Source organism: Pyrus communis, chromosome 8 (assembly GCF_041283825.1).
Source record: "Pyrus communis isolate YQ-2024b chromosome 8, ASM4128382v1, whole genome shotgun sequence".
Classification (NCBI taxonomy): domain Eukaryota; kingdom Viridiplantae; phylum Streptophyta; class Magnoliopsida; order Rosales; family Rosaceae; genus Pyrus; species Pyrus communis.
The window spans coordinates 1,103,526-1,119,824 of record NC_142572.1 but is presented as its reverse complement, the minus strand read 5'-3'; the positions used below and the strand labels follow the sequence as shown (position 1 = coordinate 1,119,824).

The 16,299-nt window shown below is 38.4% G+C and overlaps 2 protein-coding genes across 3 annotated transcripts; one reads left to right on the top strand and one right to left on the bottom strand.

Moving 5' to 3' along the window:
• The first annotated feature begins 871 nt into the window (after positions 1-871).
• Positions 872-5,843, top strand: LOC137718208 (putative 2-oxoglutarate-dependent dioxygenase AOP1). Its single transcript, XM_068457709.2, has 3 exons — positions 872-1,290; positions 1,491-1,809; positions 5,382-5,843. The coding sequence occupies exons 1-3, from the start codon at positions 920-922 to the stop codon at positions 5,667-5,669; spliced, it is 978 nt and encodes a 325-aa protein (XP_068313810.2). The 5' UTR covers positions 872-919; the 3' UTR covers positions 5,670-5,843.
• A 545-nt stretch (positions 5,844-6,388) lies between these two features.
• LOC137718207 (uncharacterized) lies at positions 6,389-15,221 on the bottom strand. Of its 2 annotated transcripts, XR_015964981.1 has the most exons (21): positions 14,678-15,221; positions 14,420-14,552; positions 13,157-13,293; positions 13,004-13,049; positions 11,824-12,036; positions 10,534-11,037; positions 10,315-10,449; positions 9,986-10,201; positions 9,823-9,912; positions 9,489-9,733; positions 9,294-9,382; positions 9,058-9,098; positions 8,779-8,809; positions 8,567-8,689; positions 8,266-8,483; positions 8,073-8,168; positions 7,860-7,972; positions 7,510-7,645; positions 7,302-7,406; positions 6,717-7,122; positions 6,389-6,606 (listed from the first exon to the last, which is right to left on the bottom strand). XR_015964981.1 is itself a non-coding variant. In XM_088698139.1 (20 exons), the coding sequence occupies exons 1-20, from the start codon at positions 14,950-14,952 to the stop codon at positions 6,922-6,924; spliced, it is 3,147 nt and encodes a 1,048-aa protein (XP_088554265.1). In that variant the 5' UTR covers positions 14,953-15,221; the 3' UTR covers positions 6,572-6,921. The 2 variants fall into 2 exon arrangements, 1 of the variants encoding a protein (XP_088554265.1); XM_088698139.1 differs by having other exon boundaries at positions 6,572-7,122.
• Positions 15,222-16,299: the final 1,078 nt, after the last annotated feature.

The following is a 16,299-nucleotide window of genomic DNA, read 5'->3' as shown; positions in this document are numbered from 1 at the left end:
TAAAATATGAACCTGCTAAGGTTTCATGGGTTCTAGAGTTTAAGCCATGAGAGAGAAGTGTTGAAGATGGCTTTGTATATTTGCTTGATGAAAACAATTACAAGATGAAACATATATATAGGGAAGAAAAAGAACATAAGCCTAATTTTGCCTAACTTACCTAACTTGCTTGACTAACCTAACTTGCCTAACTTTGAACAAGAAAATTGACTAGCCTACCATTATTCCAACATGTTTATTTCAAGCATTTTAACATAAGGGTCGGTGAGGAGGGTTTCAGAATTGGATGAATTATTGGAGAGAAATGGAGAGGTGTTGTGTCGGGTGGGGGTGGGTGGGTCATGGGTGAGGCAGATGGGAAAAAATATTTGTAATCTTTAAATATCATTTGATCCTCGCCCGGTGTGCTGAACAAGATTCGTTCTTCTCCTGCCAACTAGAGTGGTCTACCTATTATAAAAACTACAGGGTTCATATAAAAATTCAAAGCCCCCCAGATTCCCATATATTGGCTCCGCCACGCACGCCATTTTGGACTCTAAAAGTAGTGTACGTATAGTGCTGAAGTAAACAACACGCAGATGATGGTGATCGATGAACCAACACCCTTACCGTTATCTGATAATTAATTGCATGTTTTCACAGTGGCTACTATTCATCATTTTTTTATAGTAGGGTTGGTGAGGGTTTTTGAATTGGATGAATTATTGGAGAGAAATAGAGGGGTTATGTCAGTAGGCGTGCAACACAAGAGAAAAAAGATATACATGTTTTACTCTACGTACAGATATAATTTGGATTGGTTGAGAGTAGCATACAGCTTGCCGTTATATATATATATATATATATATATATATATATATATATCATTAAGAGTAGAGCCTCAAAACCTATCAGTTAGCTAGCTGAGAAGAAAAAGATGGCTTCCAGGACCCAAACAGCGGCCAAAATTCCAGTAGTAGATTTCTCCCAAGAGGATTGCTGGAAGTCAGGGACAAGTTCTTGGCTCTCAGTACGCAGAGACGTTTGTAATGCTCTCGAAGAGTTTGGCTGTTTCCTGGCAGTCCTTCCCAACAAAGTTTCACGGGAGCTTAATGACACCATGTTTGGGACATTCAACGAGTTGTTTGATTTCCCCGACGAAATTAAAGCACAATTTCCTCAGGATAAACCTCTAGTTGAGGGTTACGTAAGGCTGCCTACCCGTGAATCCATGTCATTTCGTTCAAGCACTGAAAAAATAAAGAACGTTACATGTCAACTTTGGCCGGAAGGAAATGACCAGTTTCGGTATAAATTACTGCACATTTAAATAGTTTTAGCAGTTTTTTCTACATCTAGATACTTACTGTTATATGTTTTGTTATCAACACTTTTGATTTCTATCAACACTTTCGATTTCTTTATCAACAAGCTAATGCGAATCTGTCCTTAAACAGTTATACTTGTTCTTCCTAATAATAATAATTTGTTCTTTATATCTTGGGCAGTGAGAGTGCTGATCTGTATTCAAAAGTGATGACAGAATTAAATCAAGTTGTGACAAAAATGGTATTTGAAAACTACAAGGTAGAGAAATACCACGATGATCACATTCAATCGACCATGCCCACTACCCTACTTATAAAATATGATGAACCCAAGACAGATGAAACTGAAACTGTTCTACACAGTCATACAGACAAGTGTTTTACTACCGTACTCCATCAAGAATCGTATGGTGTTGAGATAAGCACAAAGGATAACGAGTGGATTGGTTATGATCCTCTGCCTTCATCATTATTATTCCTAGCTGGTGATGGACTTCAGGTGCGTCAACACCCTTTCATTAATCTTGCCTTAGTTTCATGGATTTTAGTTGTCGTTCAGGCATCCCTTTTGTACGGCTCAGTTCTCAATGTGTTTCAACAATTTAACCATCTATCATTAAGGCCTTCTCTCAAATATATTCTTCTAAAAAATTACCCAAATCCGAAATCATATGATCGTTGGATTAAATGATAGTCATTTAAGTGTTTCTTTGAATAACTATATTCATCTTTTTTCTTGATTACAATTGGATCTTTTAATTGTTTTAGATTTGCCTTTTTTTTTTTTTAACTTTTTTTGGAAAGGATAATTTATGAATAATGAATTAAAATATAAATGATTAGGATTGTTAAAAAAAAGTTATGAAATGGTCATCACAAGATGTCAATCAAATAAGCTTTATTTGAGGGATAACAGAAGTTTATATATAACCTTAGAACTATTACATGACGGAAGTTAGCAATGTATGTGCCAAATTAGCAAAACAATAAGTGGTTATGTGGCTTCTCTAAAAATGTGATTAATCATTGATGTATATTCAAACTAACCTAATAATAGATTAACTTAAACAAATTTTAACTCGTAAGCACACGACTCAATAGTAGTATAGATATGTTGTCATATACCGGACTGGGCGGGACCATTTCTCGAGCCCGACTCCACCGTAGCACGATATTGTCCGCTTTGGGCCCCCAGCACACCCTCACGGTTTTGTTTCTGGGAACTCACACGAGAACTTCCCGATGGGTCACCCATCCTGGGAATGTTCCCGCCCCCTTCTTGCTTAACTTCGGAGTTCCCATGGAACCCAAAGCCAGTGAGCTCCCAAAAAGCCTTGTGCTAGGTAGATATGGGAATATACATATAAAGATCACTCCCCTGGGCGATGTGGGATCTTACAATCCACCCCCCTTAGGGGCCCGACTTCCTCATCAGCACACCACGGCCAAGGTTAGGCTCTGATACCAAATTGTCACATCCCGATCCGGGGGGACCACTTCTCGGGCCCGCTCCACCACCGTAGCACGATATTGTCCGCTTTGGGCCCCCAGCACACCCTCACGGTTTTGTTTCCAGGAACTCACACGAGAACTTCCTGATGGGTCACTTATCCTGGGAATGCTCTCGCCCCCTTCTCGCTTAACTTCGGAGTTCCCATGGAACCTGAAGCCAGTGAGCTCCCAAAAGGCCTCGTTGTGACATTCCACATCGCCCAAGGGAGTGATCCTTAAATGTATATTCTCATCCCTACCTAGCACGAGGCCTTTTGGGAGCTCATTGGCTTCGATTCCGTAGGAACTTCGAAGTTAAGCGAGAAGGGGGCTAGAGCAATCCCATGATTGGTGACCCACTGGGAAGTTGCTCGTGAGTTCCCAAAAACAAAATCGTGAGGGAATGGTAAGCCCAAAGCGGACAATATCGTGCTATGGTGGTGGAGCGGTCCCAGAAAGTGATCCGCCCCGGGTCGGGATGTGACAATTTGGTATCAGAGCCTAACCCTGGTTGTGGTGTGCCGACGAGGACGTCGGGCCCCTAAGGGGGGTGGATTGTGACATCCCACATCGCCCAGGGGAGTGATCCTTAAATGTATATTCCCATCCCTACCTAGCACGAGGCCTTTTGGGAGCTCACTGGCTTCGGGTTTCGTAGGAACTCCGAAGTTAAGCGAGAAGGGGGCTAGAGCAATCCCATGATGGGTGACCCACTGGGAAGTTGCTCGTGAGTTCCCAAAAACAAAACCGTGAGGGAATGGTAAGCCCAAAGCGGACAATATCGTGCTATGGTGGTGGAGCGGTCCCGGGAAGTGATCCGTCCCGAGCCGGGATGTGACACTCGTGCTAGGTAGATATGAGAATATACATATAAGGATTACTTCCCTGGGCGATGTGGGATTTTACATATGCAAGTACAAGGCCAATTTTGCAGGAATTGCGTTAAAACCAATTAAACCAATAATTACGCCAAACTTAATTATACAAACGAATTGAATTTAAGGATTGATTAAAACTAAAATTAACAAGATAAACTAAACCAAGACAATGATGAAATTTGAAAATTAAGATATGAAGGCACTAGGACATCAAATCCACCACTAGTAATCCAACCTAGCTTCTACATTACCTATCCGTTGATTAATTCAATTGATGTTGTTGAATAGTTTTCCTTACTCATAAACTACTAATATGGTATTTAGGCTCACCCGTATATCTCTACATGCAACTTGTCTATGGCATTTAGTACAATTATGAACATACAAAAAGTCATTATGTTTTGTGAAAACCATGCAAACTCTGGGAATACGGTGTTTACCCTAAAAGAATTACAACCCTCAACCACAAGAAGCAAGCCTCAAATTAGCTATAGTATTTAGTCTAATTTACATCAAGTAACTCAATTAAGAATCTTGATGGTAGCTAAGCGTCAAGATAATAAGCACGGTGATTAAGAATCCCATATTAAAATGCAATCGTAAGATAGGCAAAATAAGAAAACTAGATCATCATATTAGGGTTTCATCATTGCCTAGCAAGGGTGTTTAGTTACACGTAGTCAAAATAATAACAATAAGTCATGAAAAGAACAAATAGCACACGAAATAACAACGGTGATGTGCTCCTAAGCACTCCTTTCTCTTTTGGACAAATTTGTGTGTATGGTGACATGTAGAGAGATAATAGGACATATATTTATACTAAAAAAACACTAAAAGGTTTGGTAAAAACTCGGCTAGAAAAAGAAAATCCAAAACGATATTGGACACAAACTAAGAAAGAATTCTTCTTGACTTGGAGAACATGTCATCCATCTTTCATGCTAGATTTGGGGTCGTTCCACCTTCAGTTATGTAGAATTCTGAAAAATAGGAAACTTATAGCTCTATGTCTAGGCATATAAGGCACGACACTTGAAAAAATTGGAAAAGCCTTCAAATCTTCATTCTCCCATAGTTGCACAATATTAATGAGAATGTAACTTTTACGGGATTGATTTGCAGAACTGAAACGTTTAACTTTATGAAAAAACGTGAAAGTTGAACACAACTATCTTAATCCTCTTAGCTTCCTTCCATTTGACTATAAAAAATTCTCCGAAAAGTTTATTTGTGAAAAATAATCATAAGTGCACAAATTGACTAAATTAATAAAAAGAATTAAAAAGACACTATAAAGACCAATTCCTAACGAATCCTTAAAAAATATGAAGGCATTATCGGGAGGGACATACTTCTCATAAAAAATAGTCAACCAAATTCCAACAACATGAATATATATATACCCTCGAAAATAACCATTTTATTTCCAACGACAATATCGTTTATCGTTAAGACGATCGGGGCCGAGCCTTCCCACCAAATAAAGTACAAATCAAGCGGCCATTGGGACTATTTTTGAATGCATTATGTGTGTCGAAAAAAAAAAATCATTTTCTTTGACATGTTTTTTTCTTGTAGTGTAAGGCAATGTAAGTTTCAAGAACAAGGGGACAGATGAAGTGTGTTTAACAACCTAACTTAAACTTTTGATAACTATATTTTATTGATGTTGTTTGCATGCGTGTTTTATTTGGCCTAGGTTTGGAGTAACGACAGAATAAAATCTTGTAAGCACAAAGTCGTTTTGAAGGAAAATAAGGTAAGATACTCGTTCGGACAATTCTTTTGGAACAAAGGAGTGATATATGTACCAAATGAGCTTACGGACGAGGACCACCCCATGCAGTATAAGCCAATAGACCTAGTGGAATATTTGGAATATTATTATGAAAATATGTCCACCGTGGGATTTGATTTTTCGGTCAAGGACTACTGTGGGAAGCATGACCCCACAAGCATGAGTTTGAAAGGGGATGTTGGAAAATAGTAACGGAAAGTTTCACGTACTTAGGTTCACTTGTTCTTGTGGGTTTAGCCTTTGCTTATTCAATACGACGCGTATCTTGTTCTCTATAAATACTTCCATACGAAGTTTATCGGAGTTGAACCGAGGTTGTATTCGTATCAAATAATTATACTTTGGTATGCATGATTCTTGCTATGCTGTGCTGTGTTGTTTCCAAATGGAATCAATCCATAAGCCTGTTGTTTCAAAGGAGATGGTGCTCACATTCCCTCTATCTCAAACTGTCTACACAACATAACAACGATTTAGTATGGAAAGTGATTTTTGCGCGCCATTTTCACCTCCCGCACATCCTTTATTTGTTTCTAACCATTGGATTGAACAAATAGGAGAACCGGGAGCTAAAATTTAGAGGGGCGTGCAAAAATTACTCCCCTTTCGGATTCGGTCAATATGGGTTAGTTGTCGCTCCCATCGACTCTAGTTACCAACCATGGAAAAACATAAATTAACCATACTCAAGTCCCAACTGAAAATTAGTACATATCAAAACACATTTCTTAAATAACACAAAAGTAAACTTGTGGCTATGACTGCCGAAAATCGAAAGCGCCAATTTTACCATTGGCAATTTGATTCTCCAAGCAATAAGTTATAGACAACGCTGCGTTACACATGACGATATACTATGGGTATGCATCATCTTCACTAATTCTGTGAGCGGAAAGGCGAAATTTTCAAACCTATGGAAACCCGACAGTGGACAACCATGATACTCAAACAAATAATAAAAGCACGCACATAAAAGTATCAAAGAATGCACACGAACGCTCAAAGCAGACCGGAGAATGTAAAGAAGATTCAGGGGGAAAAAGCTACCACATGAAAATAAGGAAGAAGAAGAAAAAGCAGTATCACCAGCCTTGAAAAATGGAGGTGGTAATAGGAGGAGGATCACCTGTAAGAATGAACAAAAACACGTACAGAAGGTTAACGCAATTTGCAAATTAGGTTTCAAAGCCTCTTAGGGCATTTGCTACTTTTCTCACCCTAGGTCGCAGGCATTACCTTATAGAACGATGTCTTCCTCCAAGACTTCAGCCAACCCATCTATAAAACATGGGAACAACACACCACGGTCTTTGAATTGGAAAAGAATCTCAGCAAAAAAGGCAGGTAGAAACTATTGGTGAAGAATCACAATCCACAGGCTCAATCGAACAGCTTCCTGGAGCAAATGCAACGAGAAGGCAAGTCACTGGCTCACCACGAATCAGCTTTTCGGAACAAATGCGGCTAGGGCATTTGCATAAGCAGGGGAGAGGTTACCCAAAAGGGGCTGCATCTGTTGGCCATAGAGTGAAATCAGGTGAGCAAAAGCTCTTCCAATTTGTGCTTTTACTTCAGCAGTTTCAACTGGTGATGCCACAACTTGAGCAAATACATTAACCAAATCTGGGACTAGAGAAAGGATCTGCTTGGAAAATAGAATGAGTGGGTAAGAAAACTTATGGTCAACTCCAGAGAGGGATCCCACATAGTTTGTATGATATACGTACACATATATTATAAATGTGTGTGTATAAATGATATACATCTTATCATTTTAATCTACACAAGTTTCAGACTGAAATCATGGAGCTGTGAACTAACCTGGGTATTAGATGATAAAACAAGAGTAGAGACGCAACTATACACCGTCATGGACTCTTCATGATCTTCTTTTAGTGGAAGAACCTTCAAGAAAACAGGAAGTACCTGCAAATTTAACAAGGAGATATATACTTAAGCTCACCAAAACGAAACCAAAATGATGGAAAAATGATAATACTAAGCCAGAAAATGTCATCAGGATACTTACCTGATTCAATGGGATAGATTCAGGGTGCACCATTATCATTCTTGCCACTGCACCAGCTGCGTTATCCCTGACAGCATAATCTGGCTCAGATTCCCCAAATAGTGGGTAAAGTCCACGCAATATATCACCATAGTATCTGGGAATTGATTAAAGAACACGCTAGTGGAAGGCACATTCTAGGTTTCAATGCCAAACTAACTTCTACAAACAACATAATTATAAAGATGATTCATCACAAATCCTGTAATACCTGAACTCAGAACACGAATCAGAGGATCACGAAAATTCCAAAGAAAAAAATCGGGAACAAGGAAAAGAGATTAAAAAGTCTTAACGTAAAAAAAGGATACTTCAACGTCCCCTCACCCCCATTTTTGCACAGCTCTCCAACACAAAATGCAGCATTCCTTCTATTGGTTGCGTCTGATGATGCTAGTTCTTTGATTACCAAGGGCATCACCCTCTGAAATCAGACACAAATTTTAGAAACTAGCTTAATGTATTCTTGAACTTAATGTACATCCTTAATTTATAATAATGTATAAAAAATTTGATAAAATTACATCGACATATCCAGCAATTGGAGCACCCATGTCTTGAGCAACTTCAGCAAGGCAGGCAACAACCATTGTTCGATCTTGCAGTGGCCGCGAAGCTCTCTGAATACAACAATAGTTAAATTAGCAAAATACCTACTGTAGGAAGTCGCTAGCAAGGTATTGCAACTAAATTTGATATAATGTTTTTGCAACCCACCGCAAATTTCATTAAAGGTTCAAATAGCGTAGCAAAAATAGGTGCAAAATGAGGACCCATTGACTTCGCAAAAGCAGGAAGAAGGTCAGAAACTGCATCCATAAGTTCTTCATCATGTACAACATCATCATCATCAATTTCATCATCAGATTCTGTCTGCTGACAAGCTGATTCCTCCCGAAGCAGTACCAAAGTAGCATCAACAACCCGTGGTACATCTGATATCAGATGACAGCATTTTATCAGCCTTTAGAAATTGCTTCAACAAAGAGGACAACACCCAACTATAAATTATACTCACAACGCTCAACAGCCATATATCCATAATCTTTGATGATATCAGCAAGGCTCATACAAGCTTGAGCAACAACTTCCTTGTCATCATCTTCAGTCATAGTCTTGATATAAGTGTTCATCACAGTATCTGCAGTGAAGAGTTTGATTTTAATGTTAACAGAAAACCAGGATGCGGACAGGTACATATATCTTCCGTTTTTCATGTCATTATCTTACCCAGAATTTCCTTAGCCCTTGCTTGTCCTTCCTGCAAAATAAGAACACAAGTAAACTTAATACCATATTTTGATACCTACTAACTCCAAATAAAATCTCAACTATAAACAAAGTGGCACCAAAGAGTAGGCTCCAAGAAGCACATTAGAGTACACAGATGAATAGGCGACAAACAAGTTTGCAAAACCAAATAACAGGGATCATGACATGCACTGCACATTTGCATGTGGAGAGGGAGAGAGAGAGAGAGAGAGAGAGAGAGAGATGACAGCCACTAACATTATGATTCTGGTAAACTGCCTGTGCTGCTGTTAAAATATCTGTATTTGAAATCAACCAAACATAAGTTGTTAATGGACAAGTGATATTAAATATCATAAAATCTACAGGAAAGCAAGACAATACTCAATAGAAATTATCCCTGCAGCACCAACTCATCCACATTTCCAACATAATTCAAAATAAGTATACTTTGACAGACAGCATGCAGATACAGACAATAAGTTTGAACTCACGTTTCAGAGAAATGATTGCCTGAAGCCGAACATCTTCATGGAAATACCCTGAGTGTCGTACTAGGATCTTAAATGATTCCTCCAAATAGCTTAAAAGAAGTCAAAGATCCCAAAACAATATCTTACTGATTAACATTGTATATCCATAAACTTAGAATATAACCTAAAAATCAAATAAAATTAGATGTTGGATACGGTGCATATGAGGCCTTCGTATGTAGTGCAAATAAGCCAAGAGCTTGAGTTGCAGCTGCCTTTTCATCTAAAACTCCTGTTCTTACGCTGATATTTCGTACTCTTGGCTCATCATGAGCTTCATCATCAGATGAAACTTCACCAAATCCATTAATATTTTCATCATCAGACTCATCGATGTCCACTGCAGCTCCATCATCAAGATTGCAGGAAGAAAAAGCCAGGGGTACGACATGAGGAAGATACTGTTTTCAAAAGAGGGGGGAAAACTCATGAAAAAGGGGCATCAAGTGAACAATTACATTAAGCATAACCCAACTAAAGCCTTCCATACCTGTATAAAGCCGTCATCCAAAATTTCTGCCACATTGCTGAAGAATCCATGAATGTACTCCCGAAGTTCACTGAAATCCAATCCAAAACCCTGTGATAACACTAGACATGTTAATTAACATCATTGAGACAAAATGATCAAAGGAAAGAGGAAATGTAATTACAGAAATTGCAGCTTCTATATAAGGGGGTAAAATTGGTTCCATCCTAGTTCTCCCCACACACATTGCAACAATTCCAACTAATTCAGTAGCTCTTGCTCGTGAACGAAGATCCTCATCATTACTAAGCACCAAGAAACTTTTCATCAACTCCAAAACCCTTTCAGCATACGGAACAAATGCCTGTTCTGCCGCAGATGCAACCGAACCAATCGCAGACTGCAATATGATGCAAATCAATCAATTTAAAACCGAACCATTCACTGAATATATATATATATATATATAAAATAATTTACTTTAAATATTTAGGTCGAAGAAGACCACCATACCATGCATGTCTCCTGCAAATTACGAGGGCTATTATGGAGGGCCCCCAGTAGTTTTCCCATCAACGGATCAAGGAATGGAAGAATTTCCTCACCCATGTTGTCACAAAATGCTGCCAAAGCATAATATGACTTCTCCTGCACATATAGATTGTTTTAGTCCATATCAAATACATATGAATAAACTATACCAATCTTCTAATTTCCTTCTACCAAACATACCTTCACTTCATCAGATGTATCCTCAAGGGCATTCAAAATGCAGGGAAGTACACTTTGATAGTGGGAAACAATTTCCGGCTGTAAATGCTCTGCAAACTGACCCAATGCAAATGATGCAGCCCCCCTAACTATTTCCTCAGGATCTCTCAGAGCGCCTAAGACAATATGAAGAACTGGATCCAACTTATCTTTTATCATCTCTAGACAACCCTCTGAAATGACACCTAAAGCGGTAACAGATGCTTCCCGATATTTTGGATTTGCGTTTTGACTGCTTAAAGAAGAAAATTCAAAGACAGGGTGGAAAACATGCTTTGGTATGTTCAAAGCCATAGTATCAATAACTTCTGCAGCAGCTCGATCTGGAGCAAGATCATCATCCTTATCTTCATCATTTGATTCTGCAAGCAATGGGCACATAACTTGCAGAATAGGGATGACCAGCTTATGCTTTTTGAGGGAATTGGATTTATACTTTGCTAGCCATGAAACTATCTGAATTGCCTGAGAAGCAACAACAAAAACAAATATGAGTATTTCACAGACAGAGAGCCTTTGTTTATTACAAAGCAGATAAGTTAAACTTACAGGCAAGCTTATTGGGACCCAACAGTTTACCGATGGACTCAACTTTGTTTTTTTTTTTTTTTTTTTTGCCACTTCACCTTTCCATTTTTCACTCGTTTAAAATTTAAAAAAGAAAAACTGAGAAGCACAAAAGCCACAGCAGCTACACCTTCCGTCTGTGTCTGTAACGGCTGTGCTGCCGGAAAATTGCCCCCTCCCCCCCTTTCTCTCTCTCTTCTTTTCCCTCTTCTCTCCTACCCTCTCTGTATGCAACTATCAAATCCGATCAGTCCGTCCCCCAGATCACGGGTCAAAACCCTAGGCTGCAACAACCCAAAATCACAATACAACGCTACAGATCCCCACATACAACTGATAGAGCTGACGGGACTAAGCACCCCAAGCAACAGTGAGAGCACAAAATCCAGTAAACCGGATCTGCAAGAGCTAGTTAGCATCATATGTGATGGGCAGAGTTGTGCGGTTTGCAAAGAGAGGGGAAAGAGAGAGAAAGAGAAATAGTAAGCGGGTGGGAGCTACTATGGTTTTCAGTTGTCTCAGTATTTCTTTTTCATATCTTGAAGGCCAAAATATAAAGGAAAGTGGCAAAAAAATTGGGTCTCAAACAAGAACTGTTAGGTCCAGTCCCAAACTTATCAGCCCAACCAAAGACTGGGAGCTCATAGAGAAAAGGCGAGGAAACGTTTGACCCTTTATACTAACCTGATGACGTGTATTAGATTCTAAACTTTGAGTTGAACAAACTTCAAGAGAGAATTGCACAATGGATTTAACAGATTCACCAAGAAGAGGTGCAGGAGATTCAATCAACTCATCAAAAATTTCAAAAGCAATAATAGCGACATCCTCCTCGCCAGCTGCAAGGCATTGTCTTGATACATTTAAGATGCTAGGTATGAATTCCCGAAACTTCACCTGGATTGGTATGAATAAGATAAATGCCAACAAAAATAAACTAATTAGTTACAACGTAAGAAATTTGGGAGAATTGCAAAATAACACCAAAAAAAAACGCCTGTTTCGCATGCTTGACATCAGATAACTTGGAATAAAATGCCAAAGGAATAAGATTGTCATGTTCGGTCAATTAGACTTGGGATCTTATGTTGGTATATTTCAGAACTTTGATTAGCGTGGTCACTGCTCGGTGTTCAAATTTTTCCAATTTACAATTGACTATCACCTGTGGTTTTGATGAGAGAGTAATTTTCTCTTGTGAAAATTTTATTCTGAAATGCTATTTTTCATCGACCATAGAGCACATAGCAAGCCATGATCAGATCCCATGAAATTGAAGCATTAGGTATGTTTAAAGATGTAACAGCCAATGAATATATATGATCCCATCCACTAGGAAAAAAAAATACGCCAAAGGAAAAATAACCATAGGTCTGATGTGTCTGTCAAATACATAACAGTAGTGTGTAATGTAAGAGAAATGAATATATGCGCTAAACCAAAATTTTTCTCACCAAAACCAATCAAGAGCATGTTCCATCATACCAAGAGAAGACTGAATTTATTTGTTTATTTTTCTCAACCAAGAAATAGAAACTCTTGTTGTTATGGTGATGGAACCTTATAAATAATACAATAGTTGCTTTACTTTATATTTCAAAAGGCTTATCTGTTGAGTGGTCTTTGTGCTTGGATTTCTTTTTCTTTCATTCTTCAAATAGAATGCATTGTGCTATCATTCTGAATAGTAAACACATAGTAATTTATGGGAAATTTACATCTTCAACATCATTTTAGGTTATCTAACTTACCCAGGTATTAAGGATAAAACAGAAACAGATAATCAATACTGAAGAACGTATTGCTAATAAAAGAATTTATTTATGATACTTTACTTTTATTTATGATACAAATACAAACTCACCACTTCAACCCCATCATGAGTGAATTCCAGAAAAGACCCTACGGCCCTGGCATAATAATTACAAGATTCAATTAAGAAAATACAAGCTAATCACTTGTTAGCAAAAGAAGCATAAAATATCAAAACTATGAATGGATAAATACTAAGCATTACTTGAGCGCAGCAACTCTGACGCGGTTGCTTGTCTCATCCTGGAGGCATTTCAGAAGAAGAGCTTGCAAATCTGCGAAATGTGGCCGAAACGTATTCCCTATTGTTTCAGTCAAAGAGCTGAACAGGATCAATGCCACCTTATTCCAACAAAGCAAAACCAACCATATAAATCAGTATACTGAATATGAACTACATAACAGCATGAACAAGAGTGTGATGTGGAATGCCCAATTCCAAAATTTTTTTTGTCTCCAGTAAACAATATTTTGTAGAACACAGTCTCGCCCACAAAAGAGTTTGGTTGAACATGCTTCAAGAACTTTTCCTAGAAAATCCTTTTGCCACTTTTTATTTTTTACTTTTGAGAAAGAAACGAAATTTCATTGCAAATGATGATGAAATTACAAAAGTGGACAAGATGTTCACAAAGTAAAAACAAAGCCATAAAAAGAACAATCAGTGAAACAACAGAAGAAATCCCCCTAAAAAGCAGCTACGAAAACTCCACAAAACCTTATCCCACTAAGTGGGGTCGACTGTATGAATCCTAGAACATCACTACGCTCAGTTTTGCGCCAAGTCTTCCGTTAGCTCCAAGTACTCCATATCTTTTCTTAGAGTCTCTTCCTAAGTCTTCCTAAGTCTTCCTCTACCCCTTTTGCCCTCAACAGCTGAGCCTCTGTCTCATAATCACATCTTCTAACCGGAGCATTTGTAGGCCTTCGGTTCACATGTCCAAATCACCTTAACCGATTTTCTTTCATCTCATCTTCAATTATATCAAGTCCTACTTTACCTCGGATATCCTCATTCTTAATCTTGTCCTTTACCGTGTGTCCACACATCCCCGAAGCATTCTCAAATCCGTTACACTCATTTTTTGCTCGTGTTGATGCTTGACCGCCCAACATTCCATGCCATAAATTGGAAAAAGAAAAAACAAAACTTCTTTAAAATCCCTAAGACAATAAACAAATTTTCTCCCATTACTCCTCTCTGCTACTTCTTTCCGTCCATATTACCCATAACACAGCCAAAAAAAACCCAACCCCGTAAAGTCACAAGTATTCAATTTTGCAAATAATGCACCAAAGGTTTTGGCTTAACAAACATTACACCTCCTCTTGTGAGCAATGTCACAAGTATTCACGAACTTTCAGGATTAAAATTATATAGAGGGCAATGTAGTTAACATGGGGAACGATAGAGCGAGCGCAACAAGGAAAAATAAAAGGGCTTCTTTCAGAACACAACGGAAATTACCTCTCTATGTTCTTCCTGTGCACTCTGACTACATTGAAACAGAAAGGGCAACAAATCCGGCCATTCTCCAGCCGGGACTGCATATTTTGCGACGACACTAACCACATTGGCACTGGCTCGCCTCACCGGTGGACTGCATAAACACCACGAAATCAATAAGCAAACCAATTCAAATACAAAGCAAATAAATCACACAGGAGCTCAAGCAATTAAGCATCATCCAAAATAAAAAACAATCCAATCGAGATAAATTCAGACCTGTGCTCCATTGTGATGCTCTCAATGAGGGACTGCTTAACGAGGTGTTTAATTTGAGGTGAGAGCTTGGCCCAGTGTCCGGTGATCTTCTTCCTCAGAAGCACGGCCGCCAATTGCCTCACGTTCGGCGTCTTGGCGGTGCGGAGGTGCTGTACGAGCGCGGGAACCACCTGAGGGTCCTTGGCCAAGCGCTTTATCTGGTCCTCCGCCTGCCGCCGGGCGTCGTTGTCCGGCATCAGGAATTGTATCAGCAAGAGCTCCAGTGACTGCGACATGTCGTCTGCTCTAGTCTCTCTCTCGCTCTGTCTGTATATCTAGGGTTTCTGGTATCGTTCGTGCGACGCCGTTTCGGGTGGGGCAAGTTTCCAGGGAGGGGGAAATGGAGGCGTTGCTTTTTGTTGTAGTGCGAGGGTTTTTTTTCTTAAGGTTTTGTGGGGAGGGAGTCTCTGCTGCTGCTGCCGCCGCCGCTTTGCTTTGGAGTGAAGGCTTTTTATACGCTGTGGGGACACGATGGACAGACACAAGTAGCGTGTCCCAGGAGAAATTTTTCCAAGTGCCGGTAACACCATGACACATGGTGTTCCCTCACTCATTAGGATTTGACATCTTAGATATCCTTCAATTTTATATTTCAATAAAGGGGCTTTTAGATCCAGGTCCAAAAACGTAGAGTGTTTTTAGGAGTGAGTCTAGTTATTTAATTATATGTTTTTATTTCTTTTATACTCATTTTATATTTTCTAAAAATATTAAAAATCAATTAAAATCTTCTAATATTATGCATTTTCCAACTCAAAAAGAATATATTTAATATCTTATAACAAAAAAACTAATATAATAAAATAAATTTATCTGCAAAACATTCTACCCTAACTCAAGTAACAAATATATGAATGTATATAATATACCTATACGTGAGATATGAAACCTAATTAAAGGGTAGAAAAAACATAACATACCTACAAGTAAGACACATTAATCTGTGACAGGTTGATTATAAAAAATGAATATGTCATATAGGTAGATAAATATAATAAACCTGTGATATAGGTCGATTATAAAAATTAAAAATAAAATCTATAAATGGGGTTTAAAGTAGGAGGAAGAACGAGAAATAACAAAAAGATAAATAAAAAGAAATAAGCAAAGAGATAATTGGGAAGAAATTTGATTTTTATAATAAATCTTATCATTGAACAGATAACTATTGATAATTAAATAATTAAATATAACAAATTGGACTTATTTTAATAAACTGGACTATTCCTACTATTGGCTCAAAAAATTGGACTTATATCAAGTTTCCCCTTCAATAAATATAAAAAACTAAATCCTAATGAGTAAGGGAACACCATGTGCCATAGTGTTCCCGGCACTCCTAAAAATTTCTCGTGTCCCAGGTCACTTAAAATTAAGAGCGGCCTTCTGATGTTTGTTTGGTATGCGTTCATTTTCGTGTCACAGGGTATTCAATGTAATGTCTACTGTTTTTATTCGCTCATCAAGTTATGTTGAGAACACTCAACAGACCATAGCACTTATTAGATTGCTTCAACATATGTGTAATATGGTTTGGTTGACGACAACAAACGCATTAAATATTTGATGAAATGCCTCAATAA

Excerpts from the sequence above, each read along its gene's own strand:
- LOC137718208 (XM_068457709.2), top strand. The coding sequence starts at position 920 with ATGGCTTCCAGGACCCAAACAGCGGCCAAAATTCCAGTAGTAGATTTC. Across the intron at positions 1,291-1,490 it reads GAAGGAAATGACCAGTTTCG|TGAGAGTGCTGATCTGTATT; the intron begins GTATAAATTACT and ends TATCTTGGGCAG. Across the intron at positions 1,810-5,381 it reads TAGCTGGTGATGGACTTCAG|GTTTGGAGTAACGACAGAAT; the intron begins GTGCGTCAACAC and ends TATTTGGCCTAG.
- LOC137718207 (XM_088698139.1), bottom strand. The coding sequence starts at position 14,952 with ATGTCGCAGTCACTGGAGCTCTTGCTGATACAATTCCTGATGCCGGAC. Across the intron at positions 14,553-14,677 it reads AGCATCACAATGGAGCACAG|TCCACCGGTGAGGCGAGCCA; the intron begins GTCTGAATTTAT and ends GTGTTTATGCAG. Across the intron at positions 10,202-10,314 it reads ATTTGCAGGAGACATGCATG|TCTGCGATTGGTTCGGTTGC; the intron begins GTATGGTGGTCT and ends ATCATATTGCAG.